This window comes from Ixodes scapularis, unplaced genomic scaffold (genome assembly GCF_016920785.2).
Source record: "Ixodes scapularis isolate PalLabHiFi unplaced genomic scaffold, ASM1692078v2 PGA_scaffold9__187_contigs__length_104089568, whole genome shotgun sequence".
Lineage (NCBI taxonomy): Eukaryota > Metazoa > Arthropoda > Arachnida > Ixodida > Ixodidae > Ixodes > Ixodes scapularis.
Window position 1 is genome coordinate 8,691,284 of NW_024609884.1, and position 18,772 is coordinate 8,710,055.

The following is an 18,772-nucleotide window of genomic DNA, read 5'->3' on the forward strand; positions in this document are numbered from 1 at the left end:
AAGCAGAGCAACGCAGATGCTTCGCCACGGAAGCCTGAGGGGGTGCTCAAGGTCAAAGCAGACGCGCCTCAGAAATAAAACACAAAGAAAAGCAGAGCAACGCGGATGCTTCGTCACGGAAGCCGTCGTGAAGGCGGCGGGGTTCGCAGCGCCTGCGCAGTGGGCGAGCGTGGAGTCAGCGCGGGAGCGCCGTGTGAAAAAGGAAGATGTAGCGCTCTGCCTGTAGGAATGCGCTGCGTGTACGAATGCGAAAAACATTTTTACACGTAAGCAGTCTTAAGTATCTCCGCCGAATTTTTTTTCGCGATTCTTTTTAAATTTAAATTTGACCCCCATGATCGCTTTCGAGGACCCCTGGGGGTCCGTGGACTACAGTGCGAGAACCGCTGCTCTAGTACTGTCACCAATTTGTTTTGAAGATGGGAATATGAACCGGTATGAAGGGTCATTGTTGCGGAGCCGAGTTCAAGTTAAACTATCTTCCTCAAAACCGTCACACGAACCGAGACGAAATACATTTGGGTTCGACACCGTGCTATACGACCAATAGGGAGTATTCACTGGCGGCGATAGCTGTGTGCGCGACTGCTGAGCACGTGCTAATGGCGAGCTTTCACCGTTCTTTTGCGGCGTGCATTTTACACCATCGAGGTGGCCGGTTTTAGCAACCTAATATTGTGAGCTCGTTTCGAGAATACGTTTTCTCACTCACTCATGCGTTCTACACAGCACCCAGAAATATGTCGTCCCGTTCTTGTTTTCTGCGAGGCAGCCGAGGTTCAGGCTGAAAAGAACTCACAGTCCCGTTCCGGGCGTCGGTTGTTCACGTTTGATATAGGAGAGCATAATAGAGACTCTTGCACGTCAGATTGAGCGGAGTGGCATCAAGTCCCGAACTTTATTTATATCTCGTCTCCATTAAGTTCGTTCCCCGAGCTTGGATTGCTGGAGGGTCTTCGCGTAACAACCCTTGATATCTCGTTCAAACTTCTCTCCGAGACTGACACGATGGTGGTCTTAGATTGGACTCCTGTGAACGTTCCTTCGGCTTTGTACACGCACGAGGTCAAGTCAATCTTGACGAGCGGGTCGGAGCATGCCAGGCTTATCGGGTAAACGTAGAGGTGGCGACCGCCAAGCAACTCCTTGTAGTAGACCGTGAAGTAGCCCGAAACGATGATGTCAGCCGTCCAGTCGACAACCTGCGCAATTTGAACAAAAACAAAACAAAAAAACATTTGGCAATTGTTTGTTTATACGCTTTTGAACCGAGGCATTTTCACATTCTTTCTATCTACAGTGCTGTTTTCGTTTTCTTACTTCTCGAATGCATCTTTATTTTCGTGCTAGAATCTGAATTAAGTTCAGGACTTCTAAAAGGCTACCGGAAGCAGATTTTCACCAAAGCCTATCACGGGATCCAGAAATCGGCGTTTGCTTGCCTTGATGCCGGGCGTCATTCAGTGCGGAGATCCCACCGAACGCAGCGAATGGTTTTCGTACCTCGTCTCCCTTCAGGGTTACTCGTGATATGTAAGTGCTAAGTATACACCTTATCCACAAGGGCGCGGCCATCTTGAATTTCGTCACTTCTGGTATGTGGTAAAACGTGGGTTTGATCTCTTCACGCCGCTGGAAGGTGTTTACGAAAAATGCGTAATTGTCATCGACATTCTTGTTTTGCCTCACCTATATTTTCTCGCTTATTTCAGGTTGAAATGCTTTATTATTTTTTCGTCCCGCATACCAGATACGAAACTCACGTGACTGAGAAAGACAGGAAACAGAAAAACGTCTTGAGGCCAACGTGCTGTTTACAGCCAAGCCCTCACGAGGTGTGGGCACTGCGCGTGCGCAGAAACCAGATCCGCGTGAAGGGAAGCGTCTGCCCATGCGCCCTGCCGATAGCAGCACCGCCGCAGCGGCGCCACGTCAGCGCCACGTAGTTTGCCTCATACCCTCGGTCAAACACCGCGTGCCGAAAAAGTAAAATCCAGTCCGTTCAATTACCTCCTCCTGCTCCAGGATTTGCACCAGGATATCGACACTCTTCTGGGCTGGAATAGTGACTTGAAAGTCAAGGATGTACACAACTTGATTTTTGGTAGTTTTGCCTTGTTTGCTTTCATAATCCATCTGGAAGTACCTCGACCCACTGCCGCCGGCGACTAGTGGCACTTTTACGCTGACTGAAACTGATACGTTCATCTCAAACCCCCTCTTGGTGTTATAGGTCTCAGTTTCAATCTGTGTAGATTTTTCCTTTATATAGGAAATGAGGCTGCTCTGCTGATTATTTCGCACTTTCTTAGAATAGATGTTTTTCGGTTTCTGCGGGCCAGTCTCGCGTTTGCCGAACTTCATCGTCCTGGTCGACGCAGTCGTCACGAATCTGGAAAGATATACAGCGATGTTGACTGTAACCTGATTATGGTTATTGTTTTTGACATAGTATCGCGAAGGTTTCGTGACTAATCAAGGAAACAAGGAATGATGGATATGGTTCGTTTTGTCTCTGGATACTACGGGTATCGTAACTGGCGCAAGACACATACAAGGTCAAAGCATAAGTATGCACAAAATCGAAAAAAAAAATAATCGCTTGTTTCTAGAAAAAAATAATTTCACAATAGCAAATTTTTGGCTTGGGCATTCTCTCATGAAAAATAAAGCTCACCGTAAGACCTACGAATGCGGAGGGAAGCTTTCCAGGTGAAAACTCACTGTGACACTACAGATGCGGAGGGAACGTCACCACAAAAAGCTCACCTGGGCACCCAAGGCTGGGGAGGGAAGCTCACCGGAGAAAGCTCATTGCGACACCCAAAGTTGCGGAGGGAAGCTCATCTGAGAAAAGCTAACCACCACGCTTATGGATGGTGAAAGAACATCACTAGATAAAAAAATAACCTGACACCCAAGGTTGGGGAGGCAAGTTCACTGGGGAAACCCTCACCGCGACACCCAAAGATGCGGGGGGAAGCTCACCAGAGAAAAGCTCATCGCGACACCAACGAATGCGGAGAAAAGCTCACCTTAACCCCCAAGGTTACGAAGGGAAGTTAATCGGAGAAAAGCTTATCTTGATACCTGGGGCTATAAAAGCTCACCGCGGCACCTACGGATGCGGCAGGAAACTCGCCAGAGAAAAGTTCACCTCGACACCCAAAGTCGGGAAGGGAAACTCGCTAGAGTGAAGCTCACCTTGACACCTGAAGTTTGGGAGGGAAGCTCACCCGTGATAAGCTCACCGCGGCACCTATGGACGCGGAGGGATGCTTACCAGAGGAAAGCTTACCTTGACACCCAAAGTTGGGAAGGCAAGCTCAACAGAGAAAAGCCCTGCGCGGCACTCAAGGTTGGGGAGGGAGGCTCACCGAGAAAAAGCTTCACCGCGACAGCCACATATCGGGAAAGAAACTCACCTGGTAAAGGCTCACGGCGACACCTGCGAATGCGGGTTAGGGTAGCTAGGATTTCAGCACGCACGGATTGACGATCCGTCGTGCGACCATTCTGGCGCAACCACTGAATTGCTGCCATTTCAGCGGCAACCAAAACCGAGCTTTCGAGGCCCTAGGATGCTTCGAACTCTTCGCGCATAGAAACGGCTTCTCAGAGCTTCACGAAGACAGATGAACAGAATGGGAAATGTGTAATAGGATAATGGTACTGACAAACTAATTTCGGTTGTCCGAAACAATAAAAGCGAGAGTTTAACAACGATTTTGCCAGTGCCGGCACCTCTTCGTGCCTCCTTGTTTTCTCTCCCCCTACCCCCCCCCCCCCTCCCCCCCACACATACACACTTTTCTTTACACACACAAACCGGATTACAGTTACAACCGAAATGGAGTGTCTCTCGGATCTTTCCAAGCGTAAGTGAGCTTTCCTTTGGTGAGCTTTTCCATAACCTTCTGAAAAGGGATGCGTTTTTTTGTTTCCAATAATCCTTCTTCCAGAGATTTCTTTCTCTTTGTGTGTCCTGTCCAAGTGCAACTGCGATTCACTGCCGACGACCTCTAGCAGTAGTTGCCTTTCCCAAGTTTTCACACCCGGCTCGAGCCAAAAAAACAGCGCTTCGCGGCGTTCCGACTCTTAATGCGAAAGCATTAACTGTCCCATGGAGCGAAGCCGGTATTGTCGGTAACCGTCTGCAGTAGGAAAGCGGCACCCACACGCGGAATTCCCATTGGCTGCGACGCGCCATGTCATATTCTTCGTAACGGAAGCAACGGAAGCCTGCGGGGCGTTCAAGGTCAAAGCGGACGCGCCTAAGAAATAAAACACAAAGAAAAGCACAGCAACGCTGATGCGTCGTCACGGAAACCGTGGAGCCGGCGGGTGGCCGCGCTTGCGCAGTGGGGGATCGTGATGTCACCGCCGGCGCGCCGTGTGAGGAAGGAAGACGTGGCGCGCTGCTTGTAGGAATGCGCTGCATGTAGGAATGCTTTCGCATTCCTACACGTAAGCAGTCTTAAGTGTCTCTGCGGAATTTTTTATTGACCGCCGTGCGCACTAATCAACGAATGGGTTGGTTGCGTAAACACTACACTCTTAGAAAAAAGGGGACCAAAAGGAGGTAACAGACCACCTTTACAACCCTCCTCCCGGCCAGGAGGGAAGCGCTCCACTTGTTACCTCCTCAGGCGCAGCGGACACTAGGAATGCGGTGCTACAAGGTGAAGTTCGCCTCGAAGGGGCACCAAAGAGGTAAATATTACCTCCCAGAGGGTGCACGTGTTCGAGCACTGCCAAAGCCTTGGCGCTGCGATTGGCTGTGGAAAGGCGCAAACCAGTTCGCTAATTGGTCTCCTCGTATGACACGTCACTCTTCGCGCATGCGTGGGAGAGCTCTCGCCCGGCCGACCGGGAGCGTCGGCGCCACAGGTCGGCGCCTTCCCCGTCGACGCTCCCGGTCATAACGGCATAACGGTCTTTCTTCTCGAACGTTCGACGGAGGCGTCCCTGCGCAGGAACGTTCCTTATTGTTCTGTTCGGCTCAGTCTCTTCTTACGAGGTCACTGAGAGCACTGCATTGACTTCAGTCGAAGATCCAAGTCGTGTGCACCGTATGCAGGTAAGGAAATATTCTGCGCGGGCGGCAGTTGGCGTCGGTTATGACCGCCCGGGAAGGCGACCTCCGTCTTCCTTAGACAAAGGCTTGGCGGACATGTTGGCACGTTTGAAGGCGTCGAGCGTTCGATAAAATTAGTGTGTGGCGCGAACGCAGACACGGTTTAGACCATCGAAATTCATAAAGAGCAAGAACAGAAATGACTGTCGCTTGCGCTAGCGCATATTTAGAAGGTTGACATTCGCTAACCAGTGGCGTAACCAGCAGTTTTTCCCGGTGTATGTGTGTGCGGGTGGAGGAAGGGGAGAGCGGCGGTTCGGCGAGCCGGGCGACAAGGCGCCTTTTGAATCGGGGGTCGCCTAGGTTTAAGGCGTGAGGGGGTAGGAGGTTTTCTCTTTTTGGGGCCGTTGGTGTGTCGCGTCGGACGTTAAATTGAGGATCTGATCAAATATTTGAAAATCTCATAAGGTGGTTGGTGTCTTTTTTTTTTTTTTTTCGCAGAGCAGTAGTCGATCAGGCATTCATTGGCGGCACCGGCCAACAGGCGCGATTAATTCTCAACGTCGTTGATATTTGTAAAAGTCAGTATTGAACACTGATTTTTAATAGCAACGTTTTTGTTTGTTTGTTTTTAATTTAACGAGGTTTAATAAATAGTTTGGCAAAATGTCACGTTATGAAATACCGAATATAAATGTCTGAGCTAATTATTCGTGTGCTTCTCAAACATTAATAGTAGTATATTACGGAATGAGGTCATGAAGGTGTTACCGGCAGCGAGACTAGCAATTATATTGTCTTGGCATTTTCTTTGCGTGTGATCAGGCATTTCTAAAACATCATTCAGTAGGCGAGTTAGATATAACTCCAGTTTGCATTATTTGAAGTTGATTTAATATATTTCTTTCGTCCTGCGGCAACGTTGTAGGGTGATTTCGTCGAGGGTACTGGATGCCTGCTACCTTGGACTCATCTCGTGACAGTTCTTAACACTGTTAACTGCAGGTAAGCGTAGTTCGATATTTTATTCTGATTTTCTAGTTCCCATTTGTGCACTTGAAATGGGGCTCTTGATCTTTATGTTTATTTTGTGTGTGTGCTTTTTGTTCATTTTCGAGAGAAAATTGAGGGTATTTGTAGTAAATAAATTAGGGTAAGACACACAAGGCGCTTGAGTGCGTCTCTTTCGGTGTTCTTTTTTGTGTTTTCGTCCTTGTGCGCTGTTCTTCTCATGTCTAAATAAAACATACATTGAATTTTAATCAGGCAAATCACTTCGGCAAAAATATTTACATATTTGCCGAAGTTCGACATTCGGCAATTAGAAATTATTCGTGAACTCCGCAATCATTAAAAGTAGTATATTACGGAATAAGGTCATTATGTTGTTGCCAGCAGAGAGACTAGCAATTATAATGTCGTCATGACTTTTTTTTTTTTTTTTTTTTTTTGCGTGTGATTAGGCTTTTTTAAAAGTCTAATCTTTCAGTAGGCGCGTTAGGTATGGCTCAAGTTTGCATTATTTGAAGTTGATTGAATATATTTCTTTCGTCCTGCGGCAACTTGTGCAGGGTGATTTCGTCGAGGTTACTGGATGCCTGCTACCTTGGACAAATCCCGTGACAGTTCTTAATACTGCTTACTGCAGGCAAGCGTAGTTCGATATTTTATTTTGATTTCCTTGTTCCCATTTGTGCACTTGAAATGGGGCTCTTGATCTTTATGTTTATTTTGTGTGTGCGCTGTTTGTTCATTTCCGAGAGAAAATTGAGGGTATACTTCGAGTAAATAAATTAGGGTAAGACACACAAGGCGCTTGAGTGCGTCTTTTTCGGTGTTCTTTTTTGTGTTTTCGTCCTTGTGTGCTGTTCTTCTCATGTCTAAATAAAACATACATTCAATTTTAAATTTTAATCTGGCAAAGTTCTTCGGCAACAAAATTTACATATTTGTCGAAGTTCAGCATTCGGCAGTTAGAAATTATTCGTGCGCTTCGCAAACATTAATAGTAGTATATTACTGAATAAGGTCATTAAGTTATTGTCGGCGGAGAGACTAGAAAGTATATTGTTGTCTTGGCATTTTTCTTTTTTGCGTCTGATCAGGCATTTTTAAAAGCTGATCATTCAGTGGGCGAGTCAGATGGCTCAAGTTTGCGTTATTTGAAGTTGATTGAATATATTTCTTTCCTACTGCGTCAACGTTGTAGGGTGATTTCGTCGAGGGTACTGGATGCCTGCTACCTTGGACGCAACTGCAGGTAAGCGTAGTCAGATATATTATTTTGATGTTCTTGTTCGCATTTGGGCACTTGAAATGAGGTTCTTGATTTTAATATTTTCTTTGTGTGTGTGTCGTGTTCGTTCATTTTCCAGAGAAAATTGAGGGTATACTTCGAGTAAATAAATTAGAGTAGGACACACAAGGCGCTTGAGCGTGTCTTTTTCGGTGTGTTCTTTTTGGGTGTGTTCTTTTTCTTTGTTTTCGTCCTTGTGTACTGTTCTTCTCATGTTTAAATAAAACACACATTCAATTTTAATCTGGCAGAGCACTTCGGCAAAAATATTTGCATATTTGCCGAAGTTCGGCAGTTAGGGTTGGCGGTTATGTGGGTCTGCTGTGGTGCTGAGTAGCTAATGTGGTGTAGCGTTCTGTGGTGTACGTTCTTCCTCTGTCCTTGTCTTAAAGCGCACTCATGTTTTTTCACGTACAATACCAACTCGCCCAACAATCAGCACTTGTATATAATAACCTGCTACAGTAGTTGTACCCCTTTGACTAAGATTTGTTAGTCTTCTAAGTAAATCGGGGTGACAAATTTAAACATGACCGGCGAATACAAAGTGCTTACTAATCTACAATTACCACCAGCCATGTGATAATTTTAGTCAGTGGTGGTTAGTCAACAGTTAAACTAGTCACGTCTGGTAAGTATAGTTGATGCTTTATAATGCTAGAATCAGTGGCCCATCAAATGCTCAAAATGCGTATTAGAAAAATCTAATATTTCTTCACAGTTTATTTAAATTGGGGATGATATGTTTCAACTTCATATCACATGATTTCCACATTTTTTTGGTTCCAGGCAGGCGGTGCAATCTACCCGGTGTTAGCTCAAGCCTAAGTAATCCTGAGGCGCCCAGCGATGTGGCAGTGGAGGGAGACCTCGAAGCCGCGTCGCCTGCTGAGGCAGTCCTGGTTGCATTCTGCCTCTACTTCATCTTTGACTACACGTACATTACCAGTTCAGGCGCAGATTCATTACACTAGAGTACTTAATTGATCTGAAACACTCAAATGTGGAGTCTGGTGCAACGAATTGCTTTCGAACCTAAACGAAATGCCAAAAAGTAGTTTCTCTTTTAATGCCTTTTTATGCAGGTTTAGGAATTTTTTATGTCACTTGTTTAATGCTTTTTTTTTTTTTTTTTTTTTTGTCTGACATAAGGCAGGATGGTTGATTCTGAGAGTTACAGAAGGTCAATGATATTGCTTTAGAGTCACATTTTTGTAATTTCCGAACTCACAGCTTTTTGCTTTGTGCAGCATTGGCATACTTAATTTATTTCAGTGTACTTCATACTTGGTGCCTCAAAGCATTCGAGGGTTGTGGTTCCATGTTCACACTGATTTGTGCTTGCAAGGTTTAAATACAGCTCATTAGCAGCAGGAGATACAAGCCCTTCCTTCTTTCCACATTGGAAGAGCAAATCCCGGAGTCTGCTTTCCTCTACTCCAGCGTTCATTCCACTACTGTGGATAGGACGGGCATAGTGTACTGCTCTCCTTGAGTTGCAACGTACTAGTCATTGCTAGTCGTGTATTGCTTTGTATTGCTGTTTGCAATATATGTGATAAAGAATCTATTTTATATCACAGTGCGTTCATTTTGATTCTGGTTTGTACAAAACTCAGTCATTTGAGTTCACCCCAGTGAAGCTTCGCTATTCCAAGCAGTGTTCCAAGCATTCACTGTTATTTTCCGGGTAGACACCGATTGTTTATGTACTTTTTGTGATAATTTTATTGACTGTCGCGAACTAGAGCCCCGAAAGTGTTGTTCCAGATGCCTTTATTGCGCTTAGTGGTTTCATCTTAGAACTTTTATAAGATGTATAGTCATGCCATTGATTTTTATGCCATTTTGTTTGTGACAGCCACAATAAAACATTGTCATTTACTTTCAGAACTAGGCCGTCTTCATCTATTGTAATGCCCACCATTGAAACATGTACTATCGCACCCACAAAGGGCCATAGTACATTGTTTTAGGGGGCAAAAGTGATTCCATCAAGTGTACATTTAACCTGTATTAGGGGGTGAACTGGGCCAGTTGGTTGCTGTTATACATGAAGGGAAAAACAGCTCGGAAATCGCGGACTACGAAGAACAAACACGACAGGACAGCACTGTCCTGTCGTGTTTGTTCCTCGTAGTGCGCGTTTTCTGAGCAGTTTTCCTCGTCGTGTACATTTAACCCCAAAGTGGATCATAGTTCCCTCCAAAAGGAGGTAAAAGCAGCGCCCTCAATTACGTCGTCTTACCTCTCAAAAGGGTTGAAATTACCCTCTAAAGGAGGTAAAGGCTGACCCTGAAAGGATGCACTTTTAACACCAAAAGGAACTAAGGTTACCTCCAAAAGGAGGCAATGTTGCACCCTAACCAAGGAGGTAAGTTTGCACCCTCGTTGCAGGCGGTAATGTTACCTCCAAAAGGGGTTGCCCTGTGTGCTCGTCTTTTTCCCCCCTCAAGGAGGGTACTACAGTACCCTTTTTTTTTAAGAGTGTACCAAGTAATAATGGATTTGAAAACAACTCCGGCACCACCATTCGAAGTAGGTGGCGAAATCCTGGATGAACAGGTGACCAAAGCTTGGGCGGCCCCTGGACACGTGTCAACAGTGAAGCGTGTGTGTGTAAGTTACAATGTTTCAATCACTTTTTTTTTTTTAGGACGCAAAGCTGGTACAAATAGTTTCCGTAGCTCCGGACGCATGCGTCAGCGCTGGCTTTGAAGCGGCAGCGCAACCCACCGATAATTTTTTGCCTAAACATGATCTAAATAAAAAAAAAAAAGGTAAAATGAAGAAGGTATAATTTTCAGAATGAAAAGATTTTACTTACATGCCGTACTGCTTGTTCTTCTTAAAGAAGTCGTGTATGCCGTACATATCCCACCAAGCTATATCATTTTTCGGCTTGATGCGGTTCTCCACGAACTTTTTAACGTGATCTGCCAAGTCAAAGACTGCCCCCACTGGCAGATGTCGTCAGAAACGTCATCGGTCGAATATTTGTAGCTTCAAGCACATATATCTGACACGTGAAATTGCTTTGCATTCTATTAGAACCATTCTTTCCCTTGAATGTGATTTATAGGAGTGTTCCTCGTTAAATTGGGGATGAAACGAAAAAGGAAGGTACTTTTAAAACCAACTTTTGGGACATTTCAGCTTAGCCAGAATTCGAGAGTTATTTTTGTTGCATCAAAACATAATTGTACCTAATGGCCCGTTGAAATAAAAACAAAATAAAAACAACTGATATTTCATGCGAAAGATTGTTTCAGCTAGTATTTTACTCCAATTGCGTGCCTTGTCTCATATCAATACTACAAGTGGTTCCACCGCAGGTGGTTTGAAAGAGCCACTGGAGACCAATTGGAGCGTTAATTTATATAAAAAAAGTATTTTTATAAACCACAAAAGGAAAACAACCTTTTTGCATCGTCCTTTATCACTTGTCGAGCGGTTTTACAGCAGTCGCTGGACTGAAAACATAGTCGAGGAACTGTTGTAAAGCATTCGCGAACAAGCTTGCGCTCCTTGCAGCAATTTTTTTTTTTTTTTTTTTTTTTGTAGTAAATACTACTTAGTATAATTCTCTGATCTTCACACCTACGAGACACACGTTAGTTTTTTTTTCTCGACGCAGCAACAGTCGCAAACAAATTGAAAAACAACAAAAAAAAAAACAAAAAAAAAACGACCAAGTTTTGCCGTTTGAAGAGGTAGCCACGTGACCTGGCGCCAATTGCAGCTCACCAATCTTTATTATATGCACGCGCCGGCGTTGGCAAGACACAGGGCACGCGCTAAGTTTTAGACCGTTGTTCGGCTCTTAGACTTGCAGGGTTCGGCTATTACACTCACCGCAGTGAGTGGACGCGATCTGTTAACTGAATGCTCGTCGAGGCACTGCCTGTCACATGCTCAACTCGAGCACTCGCGAAGTACTCATGTCCAAACTATGAGCCGCATTGGCCTATCGTCACCAACAGGTGATTCCAGTGACTGCGCCAACGCTGCGATCCCTATATGACTACACGTTCCCTCTTAAGCGTGTTTCACATGGAGCGATTTTGGCCCTAGAGCGGCGCGATTTCTGCCGTCGCGGCGCTCGTGCCGCTGAAGCGCTGGTGCTGGCCAGAGCGCCGCGACGGCAGAAATCGCGCCGCTCTGGGGCCAAAATCGCTCCATGTGAAACACGCTTTATCCTTGAAATTCCACCGCGACCAAGTAAAGTTGTGTTAAGTGAGAAACATTCCAACTTAAGATCGTTTAACGGCCTCCTTTAAGCACTTCTCAAAACTGTAGGTTCGTGCATATATGCGTTCTTCATAATTTCGCACGAGCGATTGCTTTTGTTTTTTCGTCTTAAATTTTTTTTTTTTTTTTTTTTATATATTAGGAGCGTCGTCGCGAGCCAGAACTGTGCTTATCTGGACCTGTTTGATTGGTGTATGACGGTATTGAGCTCAAAATTAATTTTACGACTCTGGTAGGATTTGACAAAGAAATATCCACCGTCAACTAAGGCGCTCCTTGTACATATTGCGCTTTTATATATTCAAACTCCTCAGCTGTCCAGTCAGAGACTCTTCTTTTCGACTTCATTGATGGGTGACACGGATCGTAAGTTTTGTAACTATACACGACGAAAAGCGTTACAGCGCCTCTATAGTTTCTTTGGCCAAGTAACGGATTTATTTTTAAGAATCGTAAAATGCTTTTGTCACGTGCTCAACTTTTTTTTTTGTATTACGGGTTATAATAGGCCACTTTGAATTATACCTATATTTAAAATTTATTGTTTGTAATATATGAACCTTACTGGTACACTGGATGTACTTACCCCTCGCCACGTAAATCTGCAATATAGAAGTGAAATATGTAAGCTTTTACTTTTTTATCAAAAGCAAATTAACAGCTAAATGCGTGCTTGTTTTCCTATTGTTCCATTGTCCAACCGGAGCACCGCGTTATCAGAATAGGGACTCGGTGGGGGGGGGGGGGAATCGCTGCTGCATTTGGAACCGTTGTCCGAGTTTAAAAAGTCGGTGCGTTGAGAGCGGAACCCGATTTCTCTCTGCCAGGCTCTATGGTAACTGCACGAGTTGCGACGGCATATTGTGGCACACTCATCTAAATAGACTGATCTCATGAAGCGTCCCACGCATGCGTGGCGGCGACGTAAAGGCCGGTGCTCACATGCAGCAAAGCGCTGATGTAGCGCTGCTCACGTGGCGTCAACTACTTATTGTCTGCCATGACCAACAGTTTCGACAGTGCGATACAAAGCTGGTGAACGCTCCCGTCAGCACGCGCTAAGCTCGAGGTCAGCGCTCTGCTTGTAGCGCTCCGCTTCATGTGTGAACAGGCGTTTAGTGTACTTCGGAGTGGAGAGGTGCCAGTGCACGAGATGGCTCCTGCCGTTCCGTGCTCGACTCGCGCAGAGCTCCAGCGGGGTTGTCGCGCGTGCAGAAAGATTACAGTTCCCATGCATGGTCCATGCTGGCAGCGGTGGCATAACGAAACTAACTGGTGAGTTCAGTCTAGTGCCACTAAATAAGCTACGCTTCAGAGTAACGACGCTTGCCCATATTGTGGCTTAAAATTATGGTTGCCAGTTAATGGAAGCTTTATATGAAATCACAGGAAACGCTTTTTCGTCCTCCACAAATCTTTAAACAGTTCGCGGCAGGGCAAAGCAATATTACATGAGCTTCCTAACACCGAATCTAATGCTGGGGAAGTCGCACTTTCGAATCATGACGATCGGCAGTTGCGTCTGCTCTGCAGAAGAACCAAAATGGCGACGCCCACAACAATGTCGGGTAACAAAGTGCCGGTAATCTAAGCGCAGCTCATTTAGACGCTCTAGTTCACTCTACTGTGAGCAGGCATTTGGAAGGAACTTACGGAAGCCCATAGACTACTGATGAGAAGAAGGATGACACACATCGTCGTCAGCTGTGCTTGGAATACAAGATTCGAGAGCGATGATATCTAAAATAATTGTCGAGAAAAAAAAAAAAAAAAGAAAAAAAAAAAAGAGTGTTTTGGAGTATTTTTTTGTTTCTTCTGAAGTTGAACTGCTATTTGGATACAAGTTAAGAATCCGGCAGAAGCTCCACCCCCAGAAAGCCCTCGTTGCCTTGTGTTGCGCTTTGACTGGGCGTGTTCACGAAACCCCGAAGCGTCACTGAGGGTGGAAAGCTGACACTAGAGGCGGCACTTCTGGCGTATTCTTAACTTGCGTCCGACGGTAGCGAGAAACTCTCATTCGGTATTGTTTTACTTTCGTCGTCGTTGCAGCCTTCCCTTTGTCACGTCGAATGATAAATGCACAATATGCACAAACTATGGAGCGTCTCTGGCATGAGAACTTTATCGAAGAAGGAAGAGAAACAGCTGCCTTCCAAAAAAAAAAAATATATATATATATATATATTTTTTTTTTTTATTGGAGCAACGCGTTGGAAATGTGCTAAACTCGAGAAACAGAAAACGCTGCTGTAGGCCATTGTCTCCAGTTTGCATACTTTTTTGTTCTGACAGTTGGTGCACTCCCTGTGGTGATGCCGTATTTGGCCATATGTTCATACCTTTGGGAAATATTTCACTGAAGGGCCAACGTACTCTTTTACTATATGACTTGTGAGCCTGGACGATCCGGCCGATAATGCGGGAGCACACTTTCACTCTTGCGCTACTCAACATCACCGTCCTCCATTCTGCGATAGACAAGCGGGCATTGAATCGAGAGGGCCCCGACGTCTTTGAAGTTATTCGAGTAGCTCTCTTACTCCACGCACGCGCGGCACCGCCATAACCGTAGTTCACAGGGGATATTTCTTTTTGGTATTTCCTAGGTTGAAGGGACTATAATTCGGTACGCTGGCAGGACACTGCGAGGCATAGGCAGGTCACTGCAAGGAATCAGTTCACTCCAGGACGGGATGTCACGCTCACGGAGTGGCTACCGTCTATGTTGATGCAACGAGAGAGCTGCATTTTTAGAGCGCAGCTCTTAGGGGCCCGCTCCCGGCTTGAGCGGCGTCGGCGTAACCAAGGTCACCCCAAGGTCACGCGGCCCCCAAGGTCATCCCAAGGTCACGTGACCCCCAGAGGTCACGTAACCCCTCCCCCGAGGTCACGTGCCACCCAAAGTCACGTGACCTCAAAGTCACGTGACCCCCCCCCCCCCCCCCCCCCCGAGGTCACGTGTTTTTCTTATCAGAACGTGCGATTACTTTATTTGCCATAATCCAGTGTTGGGTAGAGCCCATAACAGCTGTCGCTGTGAAAATTTCCTTATAACGTCCCCCCCTCAAAAAAAAAAAAAAAAAGAGAAAAAGAAAACAGCCTGTTTTGTAACAATATTTAGAGCAGAATTTCGCTTTTATTTGGTTACAAAAACTCTGCTTTACATTTTTAAAAACAGAAGCTGTTTTTTTTACTAAGCTGGGCAAAAGAAAGTTAGTCAGTTTACAGAAAAGACAAGAAACAAAAAGATTATGTTTAACAAAAATTACGGAAACAAAGAAACGGACGAAAACAGATAATTTATAGCAAAAAGATGCCAAGCTTTTTTTAATATATTTTTACACAGTTATGTTTCACAAAGTACGTGTACGTATACTGAATTATGTTTCATCTAATAGATGGCACTGCATTACCCAAACTTCACATTTCACTGTTAAAGAATGTGTACGCTTATTACTTCCAATCTCTCCAGATCGGAAAATCAATAAAGTTTATGCTTTCTAAATCCAGGCTACATAAGTATTACGTACGTCAGCAGCTACACGAAAACAGTCGACATTAAAGCAGAACGCGGGCTAATAGCTTCTGTGCACTACTGCTCTAAAATGGTCCGTGCGGTCCCAGAAGACAGAAACAAACTATTCCCTTCATCAAATCAACATTGAATTGATAGCGTTCACCTTGCATACAACAATGAATTCAAGGTGAGCATTTATCCGGACCCGCACAGGAGTGGGTGAGCTTCTCTCGGGTGAGGTTTTTTCCGGATAGGCCTATTTCCGATGAGACATTCTCTGTTAGTTTTGCTCTCGCCTTCTTTCTGCTGAGCGCAACAAATTTTTTTGCCCCTCGTCTCCCTTCAGGGTTACATCTGATATGACCCCGTTAACGCCAAGGTACTCGTGAGTTGCCTGAGACACTCGGTCGAGTTATTTTACCGGCTTTGCATTTATGCGTTGGTCATCCCTTGCGTGTCGACTGTCGAGGAAGTGAAATCCAGTCAGTTCAGTTACCTCTTCCTGCTCCTTGAGCAGCACCTGGATTTCGATCACCTTCCGGGCTGGAATAGTGACTTGAAAGTCAATGATGTACGCAACTTTATTTTTTGTAGTTTTGCCTCCTTTGCTTTCAGAATCCAGCTGGAAGTACTTCGACCCGCTGCCGCCGCCCATTAGTACATTGACTGAATTTTAAATGTTCATCTCAAACACATTCTTGGTGTTGATGGACTCAGTTTCAATGTGTATATTTCTCCTTGATATAAGAAACGAAGTTGTTGTTTTGATTATTTCCCAATATCTTAGAATAAATGGTCCTCTGGTTTGGCGGTCCGATCTTACGTGGGTTTGTAGTTTATCATACTGGTCGATACACTCGTCACAAATGTGGAAACGGAGAAAAAGATGTTGACTGTGGCCTGATTATAGCTCATTTGTTTTCTGACACAGGCAACGTTGCGAAGCTCGTGGTGGATCAAGGAAATAAAACACAGTGGGAGGCAGCAGCTATATTTTTTCTCTGGAGGTCGCCGGTCTTGTATCTAGCTCAAGGTGCGTACAATAAGCTCGGCGTAATCACGCTCAATATCGCTCGAATACATGCCTCCCTTTTCAGTCAGGGAAAGGGTCACTGGATTTCGTTATCTGAAAATTAATATCGCCAAAGTGCTTTTGTCATTGTGTTGGGCATCCCTTCCTGCCGCTTGTGGTTGAGTTACCATGAGCATTTATTCTTAAGTCTGCGTCCACAGAGGAAAGCTCGCCGGAGGAAAGCTCACAACGAAACCAAGGGATGTGGAGGGAAGCTTTGATGGTGATCGTGATTATGATGAAAGTCAAGTGCACCAGACATCTTTTACAGCGAAGCCCCCCTCCCCTGTTATGTGCTAGAATCTGAAAAAAAAAAAAAATGCGTCCATGGATTGGATGTTAACAAAAAGCTCCCGTTTAAGCGGCGCTCCTTCGCTCCGATCGGTCGTGGCAAGTATAAATAAAAAGAGGGGGCAACCCGCGTGAGTCAGCCTTCCTTGGCATTATTAGATAGTGAGGTCCTGATCCCTTGGTATCGTCTACGGTCACCGACTTATCTCAGCTAAGTGTGACGAGGCTGAGGGCAGAACGCGCCGATCTAACCTATTTTTCTTTCGCTTCCGCGATGCTAATAAAAAAAACCTGAACTCATAAAAAAAAATCTGTTTTCGTGGTGTGTCTCAAAAAATTGGGTTTAGAACTTGCCCGTAAGTGACTGAGCCCTTTAGTCACTAAGAATTAAATAAAGCCAATAGACCACTTTCGAAACACTGCCCTCCGTTGGCAGCTGTGGAATCCCTGCACAATGGCGGAAAAAAGCATCAACGTAACGGCACACTGGGAAAAACACACCCACAGAAAAAGGTGATGAGCGCAGTGACGTTGCACTTTCGACGCGGTTTGATTGGCTCGTCGGCTCGTAGTGTTGGCCTCGCTCCGACGTTCGCTATCTTATGGGTACGTTCCTCGATGCAGTTGTTCCGCCATTGTGCAGTGGTTCCGACCTTCTAATAATCGGCACGTGACTTTCGAAAGGGAAGTCGTGTACGTGTCTTCACTGCAATCATATGTAAATTCATATAGATGCCGTATAGTTGTTGTAAAGTTGTCGTAAAGATAAGAGCTTCGCTGGTTCTCCATCTTCACGTGAGGTGGGTGGGCTCTATAAATTTTACGCTGAGAAGCATTCACTGTGCAATGAAGAAGGGTATTACGAAAGATGGAACATACACATGGCAGCGGCGGCAGCGCTGGTGAACATTTCTAATCTAAGCATCACGTCTGCGACAGTTGTCTCCTTGGAACCTTGCCGATTTTGGGCGTTTTTTTTTATATACTCAAGGAATTTTTTTTATAGAAATTCAGAGGAGAAGAGTCCACACTCAAAGCTTGAACGGCGCTCAGTGTGCTCCTGCGCAGGGGCGACCACAGCTTTGGCTTATGTGTTGGAAGTTACGCGTTACAACTTACGAGTCGTTCATAACGCGTTAGCGTTTTCAGAAATGCACTAAAGTACTCGTTATTATTCTAGGTGACTGACGATCAAAGTATTTTCATGACTATTTTATGGTATCGCCTGTCAAATTACTTATAACCAAAAATTACTCATCTTTCCACAAACCGGCGCTATTGGCAAGGGACTATGAGGGCCGGGTGCTTTTGTCTGGCTTGTTTTCCACAGAGCTCCTTGTTTGTAAACACAAGGCATTCTTTACGTCGTCTGCCAATGCGGGACACGAATTAGACACAAGTGCTGCGTCATCATTCGGCTGGGACTCGTGTCAAGTGGTCCTTCACGCACTGAACACGAGCCCCTACCGAACGCTGACGGAGCGATCGGCTGTGTCAGCCGAGCGTCCGAAACACAAACACATAAGAGATTTTGTTGCCCTCGTGGTTTTAGCTCTCAACGTAGCCGCTAGGGACGCGACAGCTGGATCTCCTCCTCAATACACGGCGTGATTTGAAGACCCTTCAGTAAGAAAACAATTAACATTCACATGACTGGGCATAAGCAAGCCGGAAGATTCTTCGCTGCAGGGAAGCCGCCCCCAACAGGCTTTAGTACATGTTTTGTAGAACAACTTTCTCAAAAGAAGGGCCTCACTATCTTTGAAGACCACAGCTGCAATACCATAACGACGCAGCCGTCTTGCATTAAGGCCCTATATTAGAGCTTCCTACAAGTAGCGACATTCCCTGAAGCGCCGACTGCGTGACGGTGGAGGTTTTTAGGAAGCGAATGGCGGCGCACAGCAGAGGTTTGAACTGAGTGACGCCATTTTGTTCCAACGGATTGTGCTTTGTCATTTGTATCGGTTGTCGCTACTTGTAAAAAAGAATTATCGAGGGACTTGAGTGTTTCTGGCAGAGAGATCCGTTCAAAAGGCTACAATCTCTTGCCTCTCAGCTTTTTTAACTCATCGCCCTCAGCTAAATCCGCTAGTCATCCTCTTCTTCTACACCACCTTCAGAAATAAAAAAAAGTCAAATTTGGGGGTTTTACGTGCCAAACCTACGACGGGCATGTGGCACGCCCCAGCGGAGGACTGAGGATTAATTTCGACCACCTGGGGATCTTTTGACGTGCAACCGAAAGCTCGGTTACACGGCGCCTTC

General features: G+C 45.4%; 1 protein-coding gene across 1 annotated transcript; it reads right to left on the bottom strand.

Moving 5' to 3' along the window:
- Positions 1-902: 902 nt before the first annotated feature.
- On the bottom strand, positions 903-13,319 carry LOC8036755. Its single transcript, XM_029972523.2, has 5 exons — positions 13,278-13,319; positions 12,211-12,226; positions 10,201-10,333; positions 2,011-2,392; positions 903-1,202 (listed from the first exon to the last, which is right to left on the bottom strand). Exons 1-5 carry the CDS (start codon positions 13,317-13,319, stop codon positions 903-905), a joined length of 873 nt encoding a protein of 290 aa, XP_029828383.2.
- Positions 13,320-18,772: the final 5,453 nt, after the last annotated feature.